Source organism: Anopheles bellator, chromosome 2 (genome assembly GCF_943735745.2).
Source record: "Anopheles bellator chromosome 2, idAnoBellAS_SP24_06.2, whole genome shotgun sequence".
NCBI classification, from domain to species: Eukaryota; Metazoa; Arthropoda; class Insecta; order Diptera; family Culicidae; genus Anopheles; species Anopheles bellator.
In genome coordinates, this window is record NC_071286.1 from 10,938,682 (window position 1) to 10,962,429 (window position 23,748).

The following is a 23,748-nucleotide window of genomic DNA, read 5'->3' on the forward strand; positions in this document are numbered from 1 at the left end:
GCGCTAAAGCTCAAATGCATTTTCTTCTGCGCAAACATGGTTTAAGAACGGAAAAATTGAAAAGTACTTTTAACGGTTGTCCCTGGAAAGCCCAAGCCCCCTGACGGAAAGCTCGTTTGAAGCGTTTCTTGTGAGCCATTGGAAGCCTTTCAACGTGATAGCTTGTGGCATGAAAACTGTATAGCTGGGGCCATACGAAGCGTAACGTAATGTTTGTGGCATTTCAGATAAATGCCAAACCGCCGCATCTTGTATATATTTGACTGAATGAACGGCCAACCAATGGACCGAAATAGCTACCACCGTAACATTAGTTGAAATCGTAAACCAGTCTTTAACCCGAGATCTGGCCAATCACAGTAAAACTTTGCAGTGCAAAATAATTTCTGCAAATTCACAGTACAAGTGAATGTTTGTGAAGAAATGGATCACGCATTGGCAACAGATCACGTGTGCGGAACAGATCGTAGACTACGAAACAAATACTTGGCAAAGCTTTACTGAACGATCATGGAATTCTTTGTTGGATGTGAACGGTGCGGTTGATTTGTTGTTTTATTTCAATATCTTGTTTCTATAAACAAGCCTCTTTTTTAACATAATGTACAGACTTATTCAGAACAAACTTCTGTAGTAGTTAATTTGAGAATACTTAGGGTTCAGCGTTGAAATTAATTGTGTCACACGCTCCGTTCAAAATTTATTACCATATGTTTTTCTCTACTTTCACTTATCAGGCGATGATCCTGATATGCTGTACGTTTGGTACTTATCCATTTACACCTACGCACTCTACTGGACCGTGGGAGGACTTTTCTTAACGATGGACCTCACGAACCGGCCCAAGTTCATGCGCAAGTACAAAACGCAACCCGGAACTCACGAACCGTTGGAATGGGAACGCTTTAAGCAGCTCGTCACAACGGTCGTCTTCAACCAGATCCTTCTAGGCTTCCCAGTTACGTACGCCGCGTATCACGGTAGCAAAATGTTCATTACCATGCCGGATGTTCGTGTTGTCCCGTCGTTGGTTGAGTTTTTGCGCGATATGATCATTTGCATACTGGCGTGGGAAACGACCGCCTACTACTCTCACCGGATGTTCCATAGTCGCCACTTCTATCAGCGATTCCACAAACTGCACCACGAATGGCGAGCACCAGTGGCTGTGACAGGCATGTACGTTACTCCGCTTGAATTCCTGCTGAGCGGCCTGCTTCCGGTGTACGTTGGTCCGGCAATTACGAGATGTCCTTTGTTCACAACCGTCCTATGGATGACCTTCGTCATGTGGGATACCATCGGAGATCACTCCGGTTACCACCTACCATTCTTGGGCAGCTCTGAGTCTCACGACTATCATCACCAAAAGTAAGTAGCTTGAATGTTTGTCGTTAAGCATGATATTTCTCTACTGTATGAACAACCGCCAGCAGTTCATCTCTCAAACGGTTTTCCCATTTTATCTTTACAGTTTCAACCAGTGCTACGGAAATTACGGATTGTTCGATCATCTTCATGGTACCAACAGCGATTTTCGCAAAAGAAAACAATACCAAAGACACCATCGAATTTTCAGCTTCAAATCTGCCAGGGAGCTTGTACCGGACAAATAGCGTAAGTTACGCAAAAGGCAAAAATAACACTAACGGTTAAGCGACGGTTGCCTATTTGAAACATTTAGCTTATCAACACGGCGAATAGTTGATAAAATCCTAATGGAAACTATTTCCTATATTTAGCGCTTTTGTCTTTATGACCTTTTGTGTTTTACTGCAATTTATCACCGATGTTGTTTGCTAATCAATCTTTCGAAATCAAAATTATTATCCCGCATCTCTAAGTTGAAGCCGCCATCACTCACAATCGAACACGTTTTCACCCCGCAGAGACCTTGAGACTCTGCAAGTTAGGCAACCGTACGCTGCCAAACTCTCGCCAAGATGAATAGTTGATGATTAATATGGTATAAGAAATTTGCCTACCTTAAATTTTTTTCTTATTGTTTTAATTACGACAGCTGGGATGTTACGACACGTTTGTCGTACACGACATGACTGCCGGTCGCTGGATCGCCTACTTTTCACGCGAACCGTCCACGTTGCATAGCAGAGATGAACATAATGGGTTCCTTAGACCAATGCACATGCATCGGAAATGCATCAAATGCATCGAAAACGCTTCACAAATTTTCATAACATCAAAAACCTCATTGGCCTTTTAAAACAACACGTTGGCAAAGCTTGCAATTCAAAAAACTACAATCAAACACCGCGTTACCTTTCTTGTTCAAGAAATCGAAATTTTCGCAAAGCGGACGTAGCTGGATAAACACTGTAAAACATATTGGACGTTGATCGGCCTTGCGTTGTAAATTTTGTTTCAATTTTCGGATTTTTTTTGTTATGATTAGCTACAGTGAACGCATGCACCTAACGCTCAGTTTTGTACACTTCCTTTGATCCTAATCCTAATCCACTTCCTAATTAATGCATCAAAAATTGTAAAGTGATATTAGTAAAACCACTTGAGCCTGAACGAATAGCTTGTGATAGCTGAAAAAATAATTTGCCAACATAATTGTGTCTAAATTGGAATTTGCGTGAAAACATTCAAAATAGGTTCACAACATTACAATGTTGCACGAACAGGCACAAAATTCTCCAAATGTAATTGGATAAAGCCACACAGCGAAAGTTGTTGTTTACTATGAAAAAACCTATTGATTATCAATGAAATTCGATAAAAAAAAACATTATGAATAATAAAACTCCTTCCAAAAACAAAAAAAGACATCTTTTATGTTCATTTTACACTAATGTCTCAACAGTGTACTCAACAGAATTGAGGTGAAGAAAGTGTAGAGATAATTGCCGAAACCATCTGCATTTAGTGAACATTTTGAAATCAAATTTTCGAATAATTGGCCCACACCTGGCATTGCCGTACGTACTTCACATTCGCAAACGTTCGTTACATCGCGCAATTGGGTATTCGTTGCGAGCCTGAGTTGTAAAGCAGTTTCTCGAATTTACTTCCGTCCGAGCCTCTGCCCTCGGGGAATATGTTCCAGCGTAAACCTAACGTAAACAGAACAATATTTACCGTTGACATCACTTTGAGCTTTTCGTCTATACGTCCTCACACTCTACGCAGCCAGCCACCTTCACCTTCAATACCGAATCTTCGCACCTTACATCAAACAACATACAGCCAAGATGGGTAGCGTATGATCACCTCGTAACCTGGTGGCAAAATGCAATAACCGTGAGCCCTGCCTGGGTTCAGACCGAGCCAAGGTCGGTTCACCATAATGTGCCCAATTTGAACCACTGACCGACCAAACGGCAGTCGGTAAAAACAATTTACCGGTATATGCACACCGAAAAGAAGGGGCAAGTGTTCACAAATGCCACACTTAACATCGTTGTTGGCGGTAGGACCCAGTTGAGTCGCTCGCGGTACAGCACACGCACAACAACTAGGGCTGAAGAACCGTCCCAGGTTCCCGAGTGGTATTAGCCGTGGAAGGAGACGTTAGTGAGCAATTAAATTGTGTGTCAAAAACTAAAGCAAGTCCACCACCTGGAGCGCGATATAAGCTCAAGTCAAAGTTCAACGTTTCGAATGTGAAGTGAACAGTAGAGCAGGATAGTGAAAATGAACTACTTAGGTTTTTACGAATCCCCGGTGAATCTAACGGTCGAATCCTTCCCGCAACGGTTGCTAGACGAACCTACGGAAGGGAACAGTTCGCAAAATGCGCTGGAACGATCGTGGAACGCACTGCTAGATGTGATTGGTACGTTGCGCGCTATCAAAGGATTAGTTGAAGGTCTTTGGGTGATCCAACTCGGCTCTGCTTTTCACGCCCCGGCTAGGCGATGATCCGGATACACTGTACGTGTGGTATTTGACGATCTACTCCTACGGGCTGTTTTGGACTGTCGGTGGGCTGTTCGTGCTGATGGATCTCACAAACCGGCCCAAGTTCCTGCGGAAGTACAAAACCCAACGGGGTGCCAACGAACCGCTCGACTGGGACCGCTTCAGGCAGCTCGTCCAGACGGTGCTCTTCAACCAGATCGTGTTCGCCATTCCGAGCACATACGCTGTGTACCATGGCAGGAAGCTTTTCAGCGACACCATACCGGACGTGCGCGTGCTGCCCTCGTTAGACGAGATCCTGCGCGATATGCTCGTGTGCATCCTGGGCTGGGAAATTGGATTCTATTACACGCATCGCCTGTTCCACACCAGCTACTTTTATCAACGATTCCACAAGAAGCACCACGAATGGCGAGCGCCGGTGGCACTATCGGCCATGTATGCACATCCGCTCGAGCTCGTGCTCAGCGATCTGCTGCCCGTGTATCTCGGCCCAGCCATTATGAAGTGTCACCTGTTTACGATGGTCATTTGGATGACCTTCGTCATGTGGGATACCCTCGGAGATCATTCCGGTTATCATCTACCCTTCTTGGGTAGCTCCGAAGCACACGATTACCACCACCTAACGTAAGTACAGGGGGGCTGTGTTTGGGTATTTTCCAATCTGACCATAAGTTTGGTCAGTATCAGAGTCAAAAAATTGCATAGGAGTGAAGGCGCCGAGTAGTGCGTAACGCTCGTCGTTGGCACCCAACTGACCATGAGTTAGCGTGGTCGCGAAGTCAACAACCCCACCAAATTGTTACAGAAAGCAGCAGAAGATTAACACTGTCTCTGACCTCTGAATGTATTCAACAAAGCCAGGTATCACGCCTGAGTGGAACGACCCAACCAGGTCTGGCTGACAAGATTTTGCGCGTTTTTGTGCCAAATTATGACGCAGTTGCTATCTGCGATACGGTTAGCGCTTTCTATTGCTTAAAAAGTATTTTGCAATTTGTTCCTTGCAGATTCAATCAGTGCTACGGCAATTTCGGATGGTGCGATCGGCTGCACGGCACCAGCGACGAGTTTCGTAAAAAGAAGCAATATCGGAGGCATTACCGAATATTCAGCTTCAAGTCCGCCAGGGAGCTTGTACCGACGAAGGAGTAAATGTTTGAGCACAGTAATTGTTAAGTAAACCTTTAAAAAAAATAACGTTTGTTCGTTGACACACGTCTAACTATAGGAAACTGTTTACCGTTCGTACTTCTTTGAGAATCTTCAACACAACAACATCCATCAACATTCTCGCTAAATATCCATCATTTGTCGACTAAGGCAGACAAGACATTTTTCACCGCCTTTATCGTTTCATCCGATCACTGTGCTGCATTTATTAGCCTCCCTCCAAGACGACGGCGCGTGTTTGGCGAAGGAAAGGGTGATACGTGACAATTTCGGTGGGGTGTGTTAGCGCAGACCCCTTTCGGATGTGGATTGTTAAGGACGTGTCTCTTGCTACATCCAGTGTCAATCAAAGAGTGATCTGAATAAAACCTCGGGATGGAGTTCCCGCTTTCCGTTAATTTTGTGAACAATACGAACAGTTCCATCCCGAATGAGTCACCATGCAGCAGTGAGACAGTTGTGCACAGATCGAACTTTATCGAAAGCAAATGGAACCAGCTTCTGGATGTGATCGGTATGTTTGGCTTGCCTTGCACCGATCCATTGTTGATCGGGCAGTGGAATGATTTCAAGTGGTTCTCAATTGAATGCGCTGTTTTGCACTTCCTCCGGAAACGGAAAAGGCGATGATCCCGACGTGCTGTACGTGTGGTTCCTGACGGCCTACTCGTACTCCCTGTTCTGGCTCATCGGATCACTGTTCACGGCCATGGATCTTACCGGAAGGCCACGTGCCCTCCGCAAATACAAGGTCCAGCCGGGAACCAACGAACCGCTGTCGTGGGATCGGTTTAAACAGCTCGTGAGAAATGTGCTGCGCAATCAGCTAGTGTTCGGTATTCCTACGTCCTACCTGATGTACCATGGCCGGAAGCTGTTTCCCACCGAGATCCCGCCCCTGCGAATACTACCAACGCCGTACGTCATCGTACGGGATATGTTGGTGTGCATCCTCACTTGGGAAATCGGCTACTATTATACGCACCGGATGCTGCACCATCGGCTTATGTACCGACATTTCCACAAGCAGCACCACGAGTGGCGTTCGCCCGTTGCCCTTGCCGCCATGTACTCCCATCCGGTCGAGTACGTATTGAGCGATCTAGTTCCCGTGTATCTCGGCCCAGCCCTCATGACCTGCCACTTGTTTACCATGCTTATCTGGCTCACGTACGTCATCGTGGACACGCTGGTCGATCATTCGGACTACCATCTGCCGTTCTTGGCGAGCTCGGAGTTTCACGACTACCATCACTTCAAGTAAGTGGCAACTCTTGTAGCACCCTGGAACACTTCTCGATCATCGATGATTTTCTGTTGTTCTTCTAACAGCTTCAACCAGTGTTTTGGGAATTCCGGACTATGGGACCTTGTCCACGGTACGGCGAAAGAGTTTTTGAAGAAAAAGCAGTTTAAACGACATCGGCGACTGCTTGGATTCAAGTCAGCGCACGAGTGCATACCGGATAAGTCCAACTAGTTTGCCAACACAACTACTGCTGCCAATGTCGGTTTTTTAATTCCAACCGTTTTTTTGTTGTTGCTCCAATCAACTTGCAACTGTTGTAGTAAAAGTGATTCGTTGCCGGTTTCTCTGGTTTGGCGAACAAAACAGGCGCTTTCGTTGACATAGATGACCTTACTCAGTCAAAATTTAGTTTGTACCTACGAAACTGGGTCGGCAACGTAAGAGCCTTTCTAATCCAGCACATCAATCGCAGTTGATCTTTCTAGGGTCCACATTCGCTGGAACATAGGTGGTCAAGGACGTAAAACGAACAATCACGTATAGAGACAAGTTTAAAGGATGTGGAAACGAACATTAGAATCACATCCTCTTTGAATAAAATGCAAATGATGACTAAAACGTTTCTTATTTAAATTATTCAGTATACAAAAATGCCCTCGAACCGAAACGCGTTTGACCCTTAAGTTATAACACAACCTCCCGTGAGTCGCCGTGCCTCGATGCACGCATCTGCGACCCGATGGCAAAGCGTGAGTTGACGCTGATGGTCAGTCGGTGGTAGAAAGCGACACCGCACAATCCTACGCAGCCCTTCCAACATAGCAGAGATCCCACGACACGGCATTCGATCGTGAGCTGGCCGGAGATAGATGACCCAAAATTGTTTCCATTTTGTTGGCTCGAAGGTTTAAGGTCAAAGCTCCCCCAAAGCCGAGGATTACGTAAGGAAACACTATAAAGAACGACCGTATCATTCGGGCCGGGGTGATGAAACCCTAATCTAGCTAAGCAGCGGTCGCTTATCGGTTGTATCGAATACTAGTTCAGACCCGTCGTCCGTATGAAAGCACTTAAGACATTCGAATCAACCCTTTGATGAATGGCGTGCGTTTTTCACACGCCCCGTGGCCATTAATCTTTTAAGCTGTCGTTTCTTTTCAACACACGGTGGCTACCCTGCGGGGGGATTTGGCTTCGGATTCGTTAGAAAAACGCCATACCGCCGGAAGGGACAATCAGATGTCGAAGTTATTAAACTGTACGGATTGCGTTGCAGAACGCCGGTCGGTGGCACAGCAAAGTAGCTAGCGGGGTGGGCCACACAGTTTTGGGCACTCTATTAAGTTTATGATAGATAGGAGACGAACGACCCGGGAGGTGACTAAAGTGTCTTAGCCGAACACGCCCCTCGAACACTTTGGTCAAATGTGAAATTATTAATTCATGCCTCCGACACGCACGAACAACTTAATTACTTTATAGACTTTTTGTAGTGCATAAGCGATCGACTGTCGGTCATGGATCTTATGAAGGGGTTCGCATTGTACATTAGGGTTCCATGCTTTTTGGGATCTAACATGTGCCCCCAGCATCAACCGAAACTATTGCCAATGATGCCCTATGATGGACGAGATGGACATCGGAGAAACTGCACATGAAACGGCAAATGGAAAGTGTTTCGTGCAGTTGATTGCTGAGACCCTGACCTTGATTGACGTAAGAAACAAAATAGCTCAAAAACGTAGATGATTCACGAGACTCACTGTTCCATTCACTGATCGATGGCATCATGGATTTGTTTTTGCTGCCATTTGGTTTATGCTTGTGCGACGCGCATAAGCGCCACCAACAGCTTTCACAACGGTCTCTTGTCTAATTTTTCTACACGCTCTCCGTGTAGTTAAATCTGTACAAGCCAATTTGGTTTATGATTTTTACGAAATGCACTGTTTTCTGAACTGGCATTTCAACTCCTATAAATCTAAAAGAAAACGCAGCCTTATAAAACTTATTGTAGCTACAATAATAAAAGGAGTTCAATCTGTTGTATTCACTTATATGAAGGAAAATATGGGTATTTAAAAGAATTGCCCTTTATTGATAATATCGTTTATTTAACAAAATACAATTCCCACCACACTCGCCACCTGGCAGAAAGCCAACCACTCCGCAGAATGTGCAGACTCAGTTGGCGAAGGTAACTCCGAACGGAATGCAGATAACTTTGCGCTGGTTGTGCACGGTGTCTAGCACCTGGCGTCTATCCTTCTCATCCAGCGGAACGTACGAATTCCAAAAGTTATCTACTATCGCCAAGCGAAGGCCGTACAATTCCAAGTCCGCCCGTAATTTGATAATTTCATAATGGACACCCTGCTTCACCAGCACGGTGTGGCTCCGATAGAGACGCGCATCCGGCTCATACGTTCCGAGACTCTGGATGGCCTTTCTGCTTGTCTCGGTATCGTTCACCGGTGTGCTAGCCGTTGGTGCAAACACTGTCTTTACCTTCTTCTCGCAAATGGCGTACTCCGAACCGTACGTGAAATCTTGCGCGCGGAATGTGTACGGACACTCGGGGTTTAGTTCGGCGTAGCTGTTCACCCAAACGGTTCCACAGCGCAATCCGTACGCAACCTCGAACGTCAGCGACAGGTCCTCCGTCCAAAGGGACACCGATCCACCGTGGTTGCGGTTCACCAATGCAACTGCTTCCTTGGCAGTGCGAAAAACGTCCAGCACCACAATCGCAGCAGACATGGTTGCCTTCAACGGGCTGCCCTGTGGCAGCAAAAACTGAACTCCCGGCACGAAGGCAAGCGTTGGTTTGGTAGGACTCTCATCGGACGCGCTCTGTACCAGCTGAGCCCCCAGTTGGTTCGCTGCATTGATTCCTCGCTCAAGCGGACCCTGCAGAAAACGTTTTTGGCTTTCCGTGAACGGTTTCAACTTCGACCGGACCAGCTCGACAAATTCATCCTTAACTGATTCCTGGATCAGCACGTTGCGGATAGTCCACGGTGCACAGTTGGTGGACCATGCGAGAGCCAATCGATCGCTGGCCGACTCAAGATCGCTCGATTCGAACACCACCATTGTGCAGTAAGCCAAAGCAAGCGAAATTTCGGACGTCACGGTTAGCTGCTCGTCGGAGGCGGCGAAACCCTGGAACTGCAGCAACAAATTGATGAAGTCGCCGGCAATGGGATTATCGCCGTAAAAATACAGTGAGAAACCGACGCAAGTGGCCCTCATGGCGGAGTGCAGATCGAGCAGTATTTCGAACAGAGATTTACGGCGATCGATCAGCACCCGGTGCTTTGCTTGCGGTTCATCGAGAAGACCATCATCCTCCAGATTCATGTAGTGTTGCATAAAGGTCAATGCCAGCTCGACCTCTTTCGTAGCTTCATCTTTCGGGAGCAGCTTCACCGAATCGATAAGCGCGCTCTTGTGCTTAATCACATAGCTCAGGAATGTACCGGGCATGTCCGATTTTACCGTGTACTGGTGGCACTCCAGCACGGCGGGAAGCTGTAAGACAAGCGTACCGTAACCACACCGCGTTTCTTCCAGTCACACTTTACATACCACCATTCCTGTGTTCTCAATCATTTTACTCGTTAGTTTTTGGCAGTTTAAAACACTTAATAGACAAGGAATGTAACTGATAATGGAAAAATTAGACCTTAGATTAGGCAGAAAGCCGGCAGTAATACAACAATCCGCGGCGTTGATAAAGTGGTGAAGCAATGTCACCAATACTTTGAAAAAATGAGACGCATTTCGCGCGCAGCAATTGAATTATTGTTGACAGTTGATAGTTTAATAATGTTTTTTATCTCTATTGATCTGTAAATGGTTGTAAATACCTATTGAATTCTTCGATTGTTGCAAAATTATTCCACATTATAAACTGCTCTCGATGGGAAAAGAAAATCTTTTCTAAACCGGTGCGCCATTATAGCCCGCGTGTGGCACCCTACGAGCTGCCAAAATTTGACGTTCGCGCTTTAGCCGGTGTCCGTTGAAAACATTTCTTTCGCAATCTTTTCTCCAAAAAGTATATTTTAAAGTGTACAGTCAAAAGTATTAAATAGGCATGTTAAATTGTTTACGCATTTCATCCTGTTTGCTCCGGACCGGACCGAATGGGTGTAGTAAATTTGCGGCATTTAAAACACTCGGCCCGTCGAGGTCGTTTGTAAGCTCGCTTCTAGTCAAACCCGGATCTCCGCCTATTCTGCTCCGTGATGCAACGAAGGTAACGGGCACCAGGCAACCCTGAATTGCTCCGAGTAACTGTGTGAACCTTTTCAACAGTGCACTGGTCTGCTATCGGGCGGAAGGACACTCCGCGCTTGCATCAGCCGATACTGCACCAAATCGAATCCACCCGAGAAGGGCAGCAAAGCGGTGGGATACTGGCTTCTTGGATGCACAGGGATGGTTTTCGTGGCCGTTGTGCTAGGTGGGACAGGGCTCTATGCCTTTCTGGTACACTGTGTTTGTGTTGTAATGGAGGAAATTGTAAAGAGAACGGGCAGGCAATAAATTTGAGAACGGTTCTCTTACTTCTATTATCTTTCTGTATACACTGCCCACTTGATTGAACCCGCGTACGGTCAGGCGGAGTGACTCGATTAACCGAATCGGGCCTATCGATGGTCACCTGGAAATTGCTTGGTGAGAAGATGCCCCGAACGAACAGCGAATGGGCCGAGGAGTTTGAAAAGTACCAACAGTTTCCGGAATTCAAACTGTAAGCTGAATTAATGTGACGCCATGTATTGGATAATGATTGTCCTTCCTTTTCTAGGAAAAATAAAGACATGACTCTGCAGGAGTTTAAACTGATCTGGTACATGGAGTACGGTCACCGTATGTGGGGCCGTGCCATCGGAGCGTTCTACGCCCTGCCCGCGATCTACTTCTGGACCAGAGGTTACTTTACGCGCCCAATGAAAGTGCGGGTGCTTGCGTTCGGCGCACTGATCGGACTGCAAGGTCTGATGGGCTGGTACATGGTAAAGTCCGGTCTCGAGGATAGATTCCACGAAGAGAGCGACGTGCCGCGGGTCTCACAGTACCGATTGGCTTCCCATCTCGGGTTCGCGTTCGTCCTGTACGCTCTGTTCCTTTGGTCAGCACTCGACAAGCTACTGCCGGCACAAAAACTGATCGGCCAAATCCCGGCCGCCACATTCCGCTTCAAGGGACTCGCACATGCCACGAAAGCAGCCGTCTTTTTCACCGCACTATCCGGAGCGTTCGTAGCCGGACTGGACGCAGGTCTTATCTATAACTCGTTCCCGAAGATGGCTGACCGCTGGATACCGAGCGACATTCTGGCCCTCTCGCCGACGCTTCGCAACTTTACCGAGAACCCAACCACGGTTCAGTTCGATCATCGGGTGCTTGGAACGGCTACTTTAACGCTGATCACCGGGATGTTTTTGATTTCACGCCAACGGGTGCTACCGCCGCGTGCCTACCGTGCAGCCACAGCTTTGGCCGCCATGGGCTGGCTACAGGTTGTACTGGGGATCACCACACTCCTAACGTACGTGCCCGTTCCGCTGGCAGCCAGCCATCAGTCCGGTTCGTTGATACTGCTCTCGATGGCCATCTGGTTAACGCACGAGCTGAAACTTGTCAAGCGATTACCGAAATAAAATCAGTTCAACAAAACAAAAGACGCTACAATGCTTCCTTTTCAAACATTTTATTCATTTTGCAGATAATTAGCTTACAATATCGAAAAACTTACATACAACGCACCGTTGGCTGTGCTACGGAGTGGCCAACCTTAAGCATCATCTTCGACGTACTCGAACGGTTCCGGTGCTTCCGGTTCTTTAAGATCATCGTTCTTCGGACCGCACGCGGCAACCGGTTCCACCAGCAGTTGCTCACCGCCTGCCGTGTGCTTCATCATCACGATGCCACCAATCGTCACATCCTTCAGCGGGCTGTACGGCGTTCCTTCCGCGATACTGATCACCTTGAGCTGCTGGCGCATAACGCGGGCCGGATTCGATAGAATTTCAAAGCTTGGCTCCGGTTCCTTCGGCACCTTCTTGTCTGTCGTTTTATCAGTGGCCGATGCTGCTGCGGTCACCTCCTCGCCTGCCGGTGCTGGTGATGCAGCTGCAACCGTTTTATCTTTCTTCTTGGTCTCTTCCTTTGCAGGGCTTGGAGTTTTCGTGTCCTCCTTCGGTTTTTCGTCCTTCGTAGCACTCGTAGCAGTGTCCTCATCTACCTCCATCTTGCTCTCACTGGTGGATCCGCTCGGGGAAGCAGCGGAAGCAGAGGCAGTGTCCTTCTTCTTGTCTCCCTCGCGACGCTTGGCACGGGCCGCGATCGACAGAACGGCCGTAGTCACCTTTTCACGTTCCTCACGTTTCTTCTCCTCGAGCGGTGCCGGATAGGCGTACAGCGAAGGTCTGGCCGCCGACTTCAAATCAATCTTCGGCATCTTCAGATCGGAGTTGAGCGCAATCAGACAGGTGGGTGTGAAGGCGAGCGACAAACAGTGCGCCAACGGGAACCAGTACCAGTACTGGGTGAACACCAGCATTCCCACCACGGCCTGAAGGTTCGTGTGGCCCGTACGGGACTGTAGACTTACGGTCACATTACGGCCACCGGCATCGATGATACCTTGCGCCAGGATCGCACCGTACTTTGCCATCACGTCCTCGTGCTTGTTGGTGATCACTTGCGTGTACAGCTGGCGGAAGAATGTTACCTTCGGGCAGGTTTGATCGGTCTGCTGGATCAGTATCATTGCCGATGCGATCAGTGCACCTTGGCGGACAAAATTAACCGGATCGAACTTTGCCATCGGTTCGAGTAGGGCAATTGCTTCGCGCGACCCGGTTCCAGCACATGCTATGCCCAACGCCATCGCGGCTCCGTAACGAACGTGCGGATTGTAGGATTCGGCGAGCAGCGACACAACCGAAGGGCACTGTTCCGGCGAACGGAACAGTATGAATCCGATGGCCGTTACGGCGGCACGACGTACGTCATCGTTCACATCGCTCACTGCCACGTGCAGCAACTTGCGGATGGCCTGATTGTGGCCCGTTCCACAGTATGCCATCGCGAGGGTGTACATGCCACTGCGACGCAGCACCGGATCCTTGTCGTTCGACAGTGAGGCCACCAGCGCATCCGCTTCCTCCAGACGAGCATACATCGTCAGCGATATGCCTACCGCCAGGCCACGCAGAATCTTTTCGTGTTGCGTCTCCTGCGCGTACGAAACCATGTCTTCGATCGCTTGCGCGTGCTTCGAGCCCAGCATCAGCATTCCCATCGCAATGCCGGCTGCCTCACCCGTAACCGCATCGTCCTGGTAAAGGTTAAACTTCAGCTGCTCGTACACATCCTGCCGGTGCGTTCCCATCGCGGCCAGTCCCAACCCCAGGCATCCTCCGTGTCGGACGTTTTCATTCTGCGCATCCTTCAGCTGTTGCAGAAGATAGTCGATGATGTTTGCCCCATGGTTGGCGTGAATAAGGCCGAGCGCGTACAGACCGCCGCCTTCGGAGTATCCCGAACTAGGGCCGCTCTCCTTCGGTAGATAGCTTTGCATCAGGGCCAACGAGTCCGTCTCGTGTCCACGGTGGATTACGCCGAGCGAAGCCGTCGCCGTTAGTTTGGCCCAGTTCGTGGCGCGAGCCAACCACTCGAGATTGTCACGCAAAAACTGATCGCTCGTGGTGCCACTGTGCATGAAGGCGTTCGCGATAACGGTGGCCGTATGGCAGATTGAAACGCGCACTGCTTCCTTGGTGGCCCGCAGGATCTGCAGATCGGCGTGGTTACTCCGAATCAGGAACTGAAGTTGCAGCTCGATCGACACTTCGCCGGAGAGAATGCTTGCCAGTTTCTCGATGTTCTTCTGATGCACCTTTTCCGCTTCGTTCAAACTGTCCAGAGTGCGTTCCACTTTCGTCTCGATCAGGGGCTGCTCCTCTTCGTCTTTCGGTTCCTGTTTCACTTCCACCGCCGAACCAGTGCCCGTGGTGCCTTGGGGTTTGAAGTTCGAAATCAGAGCCGAGGGAATCGGGGCCGTCGCCTTGAGGGCTTGCAGCACCTGGCCAAGGTACTGTTGAGTGGCCGATTCGTACAGATCGAAGGCAATTTGGTACGCCATCAAGACCGCCGAATCGCCGTCCTTTGTAAGACCGTCGAGCACCTCGGCCACCGCCAGTGGATCCTCAAGGAAAATCAAACATTGGCACATGTTGACGAAGTCCGGAACGCCGGCATTGCGGTACAGACCCACCAGACACCGGAGCACCGTATTGCGGAAGCCACGGTTCTGGATGAAGCTCATCGTCACCTGGAACGCATACGCCAGCATACCGGGCACATCGTCCGCCTTCATGATCGACGATTCCACAATATCCATCCGGCGGGTTTCCAGTGCGATCCCGAGCGCTTGCTTGTACTGGCCGTCCTCGAGGCAGCGTTGAATCATACGATTAACGATCGCTTCCAGCCGGGTGTCGATAGGTTTCGGTTCGCGATTCGCTTCTTGCGCCTCCACCATGGCCACCCGCAGCTGGGTGTAGTGATCGATGCACTTGGCAATGATCGTGTCCACGTACTCGCTGCGTGCATTCACATCGAACAGATCTCCCGCACCGAGCGCATACGTGAGGGAATCTTCAAACGAACCGAGGTGATAGTACACTTTCGACGCAACCAGCGCCGCCAGCTCGTGGTGCGAGAAGCCCTTGTCCTCGTGCAGCATTTCAATCTTTTCGGCCGCTTCCGAGATTTCCGGCCAGAACTCGTCCACTATCATGTTGAGCTTGTTGAGGGCGAATACTTTAAGGTCGGAAACAGGTTCGTCCAGCAGGCAAATGATGCCCGCAGCTGAGGTGATGTTCACCATGGTGTGGCTGGCTGGAAGCACTCTTGTTAGCAAATAATCACTCATCCACAGAAAGAAACTAACGAGTAAATAACCAGGACGACTACGTTTCTGTTGTGGCCTTACGCTGTCGATGACTTTCACAAAATTGTCGGCGATAGAAAATGCTGATTTGACAACGTTAAACGCAACCTCATTGACAACTGGATTTTGAAGCGTTACGCTACCGGCGTCACGCTAGTAACGCTTCCTACAATCGAACGTGGATGATCGCGTTCGGGAAAACTGTCCTCCGTGAAATGTATTCAAATGTGGCTCAATAAAGAATCAGGCGAGGAAAGCATACCACCCTGAAAAGAATTGGTGAACTAACATTCTTTTTATTTACCACGCTAGTAGTATCAAGGAAATCTAGTAGCCTGAGAAAACAGGGCAAAAAGACGTACTAAGGAAAAAAATACGAAAAAAAAGACGTACGTACGTACTACAGCTTAAGAAACCGTTGGCAGAGATTATTGATACACGTTAAGGTACAAATTGCTAACAAAGCTCTAGACATGAGCACTGTTCTTGTTTTCACGGCCTATAAGTTGGTTTATTCTGCCAAGAAAATACACGGCATGTAGCAGCTTGCTTTCATGAACAGCCAGCCATTTGCTGAAACTGGTTTCTCCCTTTTGAGGTTTGACCACCGGAAACATGAAGGCCGTTCGTAGGAATGACTCCTTCCCCAACACAATCTTGCGCACTCAATCGAAACAATGATAACACACAGCGGCGAGGTCTTTATTCGTAACGATATTTATATTTTTCCGCAAATTTGTAATGCCTGATCAAGGGATTCCTTTATCTTATCACTCGTAGAATAACTTAAAAAGAATATGGGAATATCGTCACCAGCAAACCTGTATGCAGTTCTCTCCGGCCATCGGTGAAAAGGTAGTAAAAAATGTGTAAGAATGCTACTTTCTCTAATTCTAACTGCCAACGGTAGTAGAAAACAAAAAAACATTTGGGAAATCTATTTTTCTAGCACTCGTTTGTTTAGTATGAAAAAAAAATACTTTCGTTTTTGTATCCTCTGCCGATTACGAAAAATGAAAACCGTTCCCTCGGGTTTTCGCTCGTACAATTTACGCCCTCCCCAAGAAGCCTGCACCATCACACGAATTCCGGTTCTTGCTGTAACCAATAATGTCTTGCCTTTTGGAAACCCCGTAACTCATTCAGTAACCCCGGAGCGCTTGTTTGTGCCATCACGGACTAATTCCGTTTCTCATTCTATTCTCGCCACTACCCGCACCCTTCTCGATGGCCATTTGAGTTTGTCGTTGGGCATTAAAGCACGCGCTCATCATGCTCACATCTTCCGTTTTTAGGACCAACTTTAGCCCTTTCGCTTATCAGCACACAACCCCGGTGCTGCGAGTCAAGTTACAGCGGGGCGGGCACCACGTCGATATCTATTTCCGACTCAGCCACATGAACGTCCTGAACAGTAGGTAAGCCATGCCTACACAGTAGATGATCTTTTCTTGCTGCTTCCGTTGCACCATATCCAACTCCATGGTCAGGAGCCGACGGTTGATTCTCGTTACCTGGCGCCTAAGCTGTGCCAATTCCTCGGAAGGTGTCAAATTCTCAACGCTGCCCCCGAAAGTGGGTGTTTCTTCGCGCATGCTGCAGAGACAAAAAAGACATAAAACAGTAGGACACACAAAAAAACCGGGATGCCCAATCCTGGAACAGTACCTTCTAGTCAGGGTGAGCTCATTGTTGTACTTGGAAAATGCGGACCGCTTCGTCGAGTGCTCTCCGCGCGGGTGCGAGGCGGTTGCTCTGGAATAGAAAACGCTACTATTGTTCGGATCCTCGACCGACTCCAGCGAGCCCGGTCCATAGTCGTCCTCCTGTAGGTTATCTTTGGCATTCTCTTCGGGCTCATCCGAGGCGGAGGGAAAATGGTGCTCGTTGAGCGTAATGACGCGCGGCGGAGTGGACACGCGCACGAAGCCCGGATCCTTCGGTAGAATCGAGTTTTCCAGCATTATTTCGCGCGGAGCTGATTTGGTGCCTGACGTGAGAACTGGCACGATTAGATACCGTTCAGGTTGCGAGGTGAGTGATGAACATTGATCGAAAGAAGATAATGCATGTGAGAGGAAGGAGTGTTAGTTCAAAACCGGAACTCCATTTGCCGGGGGAAGGGCTGCGTTTGGTCACACACACACACAGTTAGCCAATGGGTTATATGTTGGGTGTTTACGGAGCGCCATGCAAAACGCACTTACCCAAATGCTGATCCTGCCCCAACACCACGATACGATCCGGAACGGTCATATCGATTTTGTTGTGATAGTTCCAGGAATTGATCTCTCCGTTCCCGTTCGGAAGTACGTCGCGATCGTCAAAGTAGTCTCCGGTGGCCCGGATCCGCTTCGGTACGCGCATCTGCTCGCTGATATCGTGCGTAAAGGCCGCACTCTGAAACAATGAATCGTCCTCGTAGTTCGAGTACCCTCCGGGGCTACCCGAGCGAGCCATTTTGTGTTTCGCGCGTATCGAGATTCCGATGGAGAGGTCAGAAGACGCAAACTATTTTTACTATTCCCGGGAGTAGCTGGATTCCGAAGTGTCCGTAGCACTAGTTCGGTACCTTCGCACCTCCACTCCTTCTTTTTTCGTCGCGTTAAATAATGTTTTCTCTGTTCGTTTTTTGTTGCGCGGACACAATCCTTCACTCTGTTTTGCAAGCGTTCCAAGCGTTTCTGAGCGTTCAGCTGTTTGACACCGCGATGACAATTGGAGCGTAAATTACGTTTCACGCAATAGGAAACGCTTCACGGTTTTACCGATTCCAACAACACCGCAGAATACGGCGGAGATACCAATTAACAAATAGTGAAAATGTCGTAAATGTACCTAGCAATCGACAATAGGGTATGTATTTTCACAAAGCAAATAAGAACGGGGGAAAAATGACTGTTTTTATTTTGTTCAATTCAAGTAAAATTTGACAGTTGGACTTCCCCTTCCCCAAGATGTGATGCCTTTAACTGAATATGAAATATGATGCCTTTAACTGAAAAATGTTCTTTTATTACATCTTACTTCATTGAATATTCACTTTCAGGGTGTTCGGAAGCATAAAACGAATTACGGCAATCAGAAGATCAGTTGCTAACAGCTTGAATCTCAGCAATTGAATGTGTCGGACTGCGAAGCCTTTCGGAGTGCGTTTGACATTTGTTTGACGATTTGTGACAAAAGAAAATCACAAAAAAAAAAATCAGTTCGTGCTTGGTGAGCTGTGTGTGTGGCGTACGGCAAGAAAAAGGATTTCCCGCAGTCCCGCCGCGTGCGGAAATGGTTTGACCAGTGCCCCCGAAAACCCTCTTGATTCACGGTTCGCGCGAATGCAGGATAATGCACAGTTGCCTGCGCAAGATTAGTTAATTCCGTCGTCCGTCGTCGACGTTTCGTGCGATAGTTTGCATGCTTTTCGGTTTGGTGTGCGTGTTTGCGCGTTGGACGAATAAAAAACGAACAAAATATGTCGACCAGCGAGATCGAAGAGTTAGTAAATGGCCCACCGAAGTAACTCGTGACGACGTGACGGTGCTTTGTCGGTCATTCGGTCGGTCGGAAAATATGGTCGCGCCGCACTTGGTACGCGCTTGACACGGTTTAGTATGACCGCCGACGGTGGCGCAAGTAGCAGAATTAGGAAACGAAGACGTCGATGATGATGACGATGATGGAGGAGCAAATATGCACTAGCGCGCACTCGTGTCCGTTCTCTGCCTACCCGTAGTTTCGCGCGAATCATCGTGCAGTGATTTCATTGACCACACACCACCCACCAGCTTCACTATCCGCGGTCCCTGGCCACGCACGACGGGGTGTGCTTCGTTCGGTTACGTTTTCGGGTTTTTCGTTTTTCGGTGTCGTAATCCGGGTGGTTCGCCAAATTACAATCCCCACGGTCCCCGCAATGGTGCCCGGGAAGCTGCCGGCATCCTTGTAGTAGGCATTGCCCAATCCCGGATCTTAGCACGCTCTGAAACGGCACCTCACCGCGGCGGGCGTCTTGTGTGCGTGCGCGCGTTTGCTAGTTATGAACGGTGCGCGATAAAATGCAAATATCACGAAGCCCCTATCACATCACCGCGAGCTCCACAGCGCGGCCCCGGCCCCAACGATCCTGCAACGATGCCGCGGTCTAACCGCGAGCACCAACCACAGCGCACCAGCATCAGTGTGTTGGTTAATGTGTGCGTGCGGGACTAGAGAACCGTCAACGTAGTCCGATAGTCGATCGCAGCAACCATCGAGTAATCGATACTACGAAATTGCGAAGCAGGCACGGCTGATCGTGCACTAAACGAACTGCATCGGCAAGTGCTGTGTAAGGCCATCGTTAACTGAAGGATTTCATCGGCGGAAAGGATAACCGGGGCGAAGGATCCCCGTCCTAATCAGGGAGTGGAATAGCGGCGCCGCACCGCAACTGTACAAAACCGAAATCGCGCCAAAAGCCCACGAGTCACGCGCCCGGAAATGGGAAACTGCATCGGAATCAACCGGAACGACGAAACGCTGGACACCGGATCGAACAATGTCTCCCGACCAGTTACGGGTACGTACGGACGGTAGCATAGTGCCGTTAGCTGCTCGCAAGTCTAGTGTACGCCGGGCACGGGAACCAGACACGAATCCCGCGCGGCTGGCCCATTCCGGATTAGCATATTATTCACACCGTCATACGCGCCGTTTTTGGCCGTTGTTGTTGTTTGCCTTCTGCATCGCCGCGACGAAGACGGTGGACGTAAATATTCATTCGCCCTGCCGTTGTCCACCGGGCGTAGTATCACGGCGGTGTCCGGTGAGGACGCGATCGGTGGCGATCCAGCAAAAGGAGAGGTTCGCACAGTACGCACCGTTCGGATCGCCATTCAAACACAAATTCATGCGCCACTCATGATGTGAATTTAAAATGCGTTCCCAATCCGTTCCCGATCCGTTCCGGTTTGGTTTCGTTTTGGGTTTGTTTGCGTTCTTTTGATTACACCCAACAGTGCGCGTTCAACAGCCAACACAGAACCACAGAGCTCTCGCGCCAGTTCCGTTCCAAGATCGTGCATTCTAAGCGATTGAGGCTCGATTTTTTCTAACCTTCCACCGCGCACCGATGAATTCCGGTTCGAATTCCGTGCGAAAGACGCTTACGCTAAGACGGCCTTTTTGGGGGGCGGTTTCGGTGTTGGCGCGGTGCACCTCACTGCGGCCGCCGTGTCTCGTCGCTGGAGGCGGAAGGGAAACCACTTTTACTCGTCCGCCACTCGCGGACGTCCTTCAAACACTTGTTTCAGTCATTAATATCGCGAGCGATCGCGCCAACGATCGCGGTCTGCTCGGGCTGCTGCTGCTGGGTGTTGCTGTATGGGGCTGTATGCTATTTTCGTTGTTAGTTCAGCGCGGTGTGCCGCGTGAATGACACATTTTTGAAGGGGGTAACAGCGGCGCCGGGTGACGGCGCCGCCGCTGCCCCGTGATTTAAATTTGCGCACGTCGCGTCCGTGCCCGATGTGACCGGAAGGGATCGAGAATCGGCGGGTGGTGGCTGTGTGTGAGTTTTGCCATGTGCAAGGATTTTTGTGCACCGCCACCGTGTGCGTTGCCACCGCCCGTTGACGCTAATCGCGTCCCCGGAATCTCCCGGTGCGCGATTGAAAGCGAGTGATAAGGCACGGTGACGGTGCACGAGGTAAGACCCTTTTGATACGCGGCCATTGTGGCCGCACCATCGGTGGTTGAGAGGTGGCCGGCTTGTGGCGGTCCGAGGATGATTTATGTAAATATTGATCTATTGTGGAGCCACCGTTGGCTGACCGACAGGGTGGAGAAGGTTACAGATGCCTTTTCTGGCCGATTGCTCGCACGGTGAAGGTACCAGTAATTACGACCTCCTCTGTCGCCCTCCTACCCGTGACCGGTAATGGAGCGGTGCTGTGGCTAGTCGTTGAATAATGCAGAGCGTAGAGTATTTTCGGACCATACGTCCAATTCCGCGGCGTTCTTTAAACGTCCAACTTGCTGCAGAGTGTCGGTCAGTTTTTGTAACTAAGGGATCGAACAGCTGATCTGCGGGGGGGTGTTTATTGGTTCGCCCCCCTAGGGTAGAGACAAGAGGTGCTGTGATAATGGGATTCAGTTAAACCCTTATCTCCGCAAGATAGCGCAAATAATTAGCACTTACAGCCACAGCACACAGAAGCTCTGTGAAACTTGGATTGTGTGCCTTTGGAGCGGTTTGGTCGATCGTGCTGATCGAGGATAAAATGTGGAAAATCTTTTATTCAGATCATCAATGAAATGCACAAAATTGATGGCACTTTATCGAAATTTACTGCTGCCAATTCCGCTCTCAAGCTGATTCTCTGATGAGGAGTAACATCAAGGCCTCGGTCGGTTTCTGTAGTGGCAGAAGCGATGAACGGGGTGCCGTTGTCCGTTTCGTGTACGCACCTTTAGCCTTTCTATCTGCCATTCCGAACAGGAACGACATCCAGTTTCGTCGGTGTTCAGCGCAAGAACCATCCGCTGTGTCACGAGACAATACGCTGGAAATCGGAAGTGCCATTAACCGAGGGACAACTGCGGAGTAAACGGGACGAGTTCTGGGACACGGCACCGGCCTTCGAGGGCCGCAAGGAGATATGGGACGCGCTGCGGGCGGCCACGAGCGCCGCCGAAGCACTCGACTTTCAGCTCGCCCAGGCAATACTGGACGGTGCCAACATTTCGGTCCCCAACGGATACCTCACGGAGTGTTACGACGAACTAGGTTCACAGTACAAGCTACCGATCTACTGTTTATCATATCCTATCAACATAGTTAAGGAGGACTACGGGCGCGATTCGCCTGCCGAATACTCGGAACCAGTGGACGGTGGTGAGTGCTGCTCGGGGAGAGTGTGTCACGATCTGCGGTCACGATCTCAACACACCGTTTCGCTTTCTTTTGCTCTGTTTTGTAGGTACGGAAGTAATTGTGAAGCTCCGGCTATCGTCAACCTGTACAGACGTTAAGCTACCAGTTTATTCTAAAGACACAGTCGGACAATGTAAAAAGAAACTTCAGGTGCGTACCGTCAATCCCTCATCGATAGCCGAAACCCGGGGTGGTTGCTATCAAGTTTCATCCGATCTAAACTGCCCACGGTATCGATTGATCCGTGATGTCGCAAAGGATACGGCTACAAACCCACTTAATGTCCATTTTCGTGCCCACGGGGTCGTACCACATCTATTATTAATACTTCTCAATTGTCTGTTCTCTGTTCCCTCGTTCCTGCTTACAATGCTCGCACCGTAACGCGCATCGGTATGAAATCAATTGTCCCTCCCAACGGATGGCGGTTCCTGCGGAATTCACCTGTGAACCTTTGACGGTTGCGTGCGTGAACCTCATTAACTGGGCGTCGTCTTAATGTTGCCGTATCGCGCCACATTGGGGGAAACAGGCTCAGGAGGGAATCGATGCATTTACTCAGCGATGGTTCTACGGGGGTAAATTATTAGGTGATAAAATGCACATCGATGAGGCCCGCATAGTGCCTGGTTACATTGTGCAGGTCATTGTAAATACCGAGAAACAATCGTCACTAGCCATCAGCTAGCCTACGGTGGCGACAGCCGTGCATGGAACCGACGCACCACCGTTGTTGCCAGCGGCAATCGACGAATGCCGCCACCAACATCACCACCATCGCCAGCGCCACCACCATCATCACCTCTCCCGGGAACCATTTCCGTTCCACAGTGGCCGCCACTGCCCCCAGGCGGCAGGGACCTGATCCGCGTCACAGCGGATGCCATCGGATGGGCAGTGAAGGCCTGACAGGGGGACGCAATAAGTGTTTCGTTGATACATGCATACACACACACACACACACAAACTTACAGAAGCAACCAAATCCTACAACACAACTAACCACATCAATCAAATAAGCGTGAAAGCGAACCCAGCCAACCACAGTGTAACCTCTGTCTGCGCGCTACCTGCACGATCAGGACGGGGCACAAAACTATACGCGATTAAGCATTAGCTGTTAAGCAGGAGCTGTTGAGTGTTAAAGCTACGGCAGCGGCAGTCGGAGCGAGCGTGCCGCGGACGCTAAAGGAATGAATCGCCGTCAGCGGGAAGCCGAGGTGCATCGTGCACACAACACCCAACACTGCGAGATATGTTGGAAACCAAGTGCAACAACTAGCGAAAGTGGAATTGAATTGTTTGTGCGCCCGCGGGTAGATGGTAAAATTGATATTAACAATGTTTAACGTAAGCGAACTGATAGTTGTAACTTTTACCGGTAGGTTATGTATGCGAGCTAAAAACAAAAAAATAATATATTTGGAGATAACAGAAATTATTTAATTCCAATCGCCGTGGATCGCTTATTGCGCCCGGGGGCACCATTCGAACATCCGAAAGCGTTGCCGCTCAAAGGGCTGCCCACTTTGACCGGATCCTGCCGTT

General features: G+C 49.3%; 8 protein-coding genes across 11 annotated transcripts in view; 5 read left to right on the plus strand and 3 right to left on the minus strand.

The window, feature by feature from the left end:
* The window catches only part of LOC131206961 (fatty acid hydroxylase domain-containing protein 2-like), a 2,344-nt gene extending 728 nt beyond the window's left edge, over positions 1-1,616 (plus strand). The window contains exons 2-3 of the mRNA XM_058199567.1: positions 738-1,371; positions 1,475-1,616. Of these exons, the coding sequence (XP_058055550.1) occupies positions 738-1,371; positions 1,475-1,616 (776 nt within the window). The remainder of the gene's footprint in view (positions 1-737; positions 1,372-1,474) is intronic.
* A 2,044-nt stretch (positions 1,617-3,660) lies between these two features.
* LOC131206962 (fatty acid hydroxylase domain-containing protein 2-like) lies at positions 3,661-5,046 on the plus strand. The gene is made up of 3 exons (XM_058199569.1): positions 3,661-3,802; positions 3,882-4,518; positions 4,902-5,046. The coding sequence occupies exons 1-3, from the start codon at positions 3,661-3,663 to the stop codon at positions 5,044-5,046; spliced, it is 924 nt and encodes a 307-aa protein (XP_058055552.1).
* A 393-nt stretch (positions 5,047-5,439) lies between these two features.
* Positions 5,440-6,544, plus strand: LOC131206963 (fatty acid hydroxylase domain-containing protein 2-like). The gene is made up of 3 exons (XM_058199570.1): positions 5,440-5,578; positions 5,688-6,324; positions 6,397-6,544. The coding sequence occupies exons 1-3, from the start codon at positions 5,440-5,442 to the stop codon at positions 6,542-6,544; spliced, it is 924 nt and encodes a 307-aa protein (XP_058055553.1).
* A 1,838-nt stretch (positions 6,545-8,382) lies between these two features.
* On the minus strand, positions 8,383-10,007 carry LOC131210375 (uncharacterized). The gene is made up of 2 exons (XM_058203612.1): positions 9,905-10,007; positions 8,383-9,847 (listed from the first exon to the last, which is right to left on the minus strand). The coding sequence occupies exons 1-2, from the start codon at positions 9,926-9,928 to the stop codon at positions 8,498-8,500; spliced, it is 1,374 nt and encodes a 457-aa protein (XP_058059595.1). The 5' UTR covers positions 9,929-10,007; the 3' UTR covers positions 8,383-8,497.
* Positions 10,008-10,352: 345 nt separating this feature from the next.
* Positions 10,353-11,988, plus strand: LOC131210141 (cytochrome c oxidase assembly protein COX15 homolog). The gene is made up of 4 exons (XM_058203345.1): positions 10,353-10,577; positions 10,637-10,784; positions 10,943-11,075; positions 11,133-11,988. Exons 1-4 carry the CDS (start codon positions 10,416-10,418, stop codon positions 11,986-11,988), a joined length of 1,299 nt encoding a protein of 432 aa, XP_058059328.1. The 5' UTR covers positions 10,353-10,415.
* A 62-nt stretch (positions 11,989-12,050) lies between these two features.
* LOC131212599 (26S proteasome non-ATPase regulatory subunit 1) lies at positions 12,051-15,321 on the minus strand. 2 transcript variants are annotated; one of them, XM_058206522.1, is made up of 2 exons: positions 12,630-15,321; positions 12,051-12,587 (listed from the first exon to the last, which is right to left on the minus strand). In XM_058206522.1, the coding sequence occupies exons 1-2, from the start codon at positions 15,270-15,272 to the stop codon at positions 12,123-12,125; spliced, it is 3,108 nt and encodes a 1,035-aa protein (XP_058062505.1). In that variant the 5' UTR covers positions 15,273-15,321; the 3' UTR covers positions 12,051-12,122. The 2 variants fall into 2 exon arrangements, with proteins under 2 accessions (XP_058062505.1, XP_058062504.1); XM_058206521.1 differs by having other exon boundaries at positions 12,051-15,321.
* Positions 15,322-15,976: 655 nt separating this feature from the next.
* Positions 15,977-17,941, minus strand: LOC131209160 (transport and Golgi organization protein 11). 2 transcript variants are annotated; one of them, XM_058202158.1, is made up of 3 exons: positions 17,498-17,941; positions 16,959-17,280; positions 15,977-16,886 (listed from the first exon to the last, which is right to left on the minus strand). In XM_058202158.1, exons 1-3 carry the CDS (start codon positions 17,748-17,750, stop codon positions 16,670-16,672), a joined length of 792 nt encoding a protein of 263 aa, XP_058058141.1. In that variant the 5' UTR covers positions 17,751-17,941; the 3' UTR covers positions 15,977-16,669. The 2 variants fall into 2 exon arrangements, with proteins under 2 accessions (XP_058058141.1, XP_058058140.1); XM_058202157.1 differs by having other exon boundaries at positions 16,959-17,292.
* A 563-nt stretch (positions 17,942-18,504) lies between these two features.
* LOC131208854 (ubiquitin domain-containing protein 1) lies at positions 18,505-23,635 on the plus strand. Of its 2 annotated transcripts, none has more exons than XM_058201766.1 (4): positions 18,505-19,849; positions 21,779-22,161; positions 22,247-22,350; positions 22,733-23,635. In XM_058201766.1, the coding sequence occupies exons 1-4, from the start codon at positions 19,767-19,769 to the stop codon at positions 22,886-22,888; spliced, it is 726 nt and encodes a 241-aa protein (XP_058057749.1). In that variant the 5' UTR covers positions 18,505-19,766; the 3' UTR covers positions 22,889-23,635. The 2 variants fall into 2 exon arrangements, with proteins under 2 accessions (XP_058057749.1, XP_058057748.1); XM_058201765.1 differs by having other exon boundaries at positions 18,505-19,845; positions 21,766-22,161.
* The last annotated feature ends 113 nt before the right edge of the window (positions 23,636-23,748 follow it).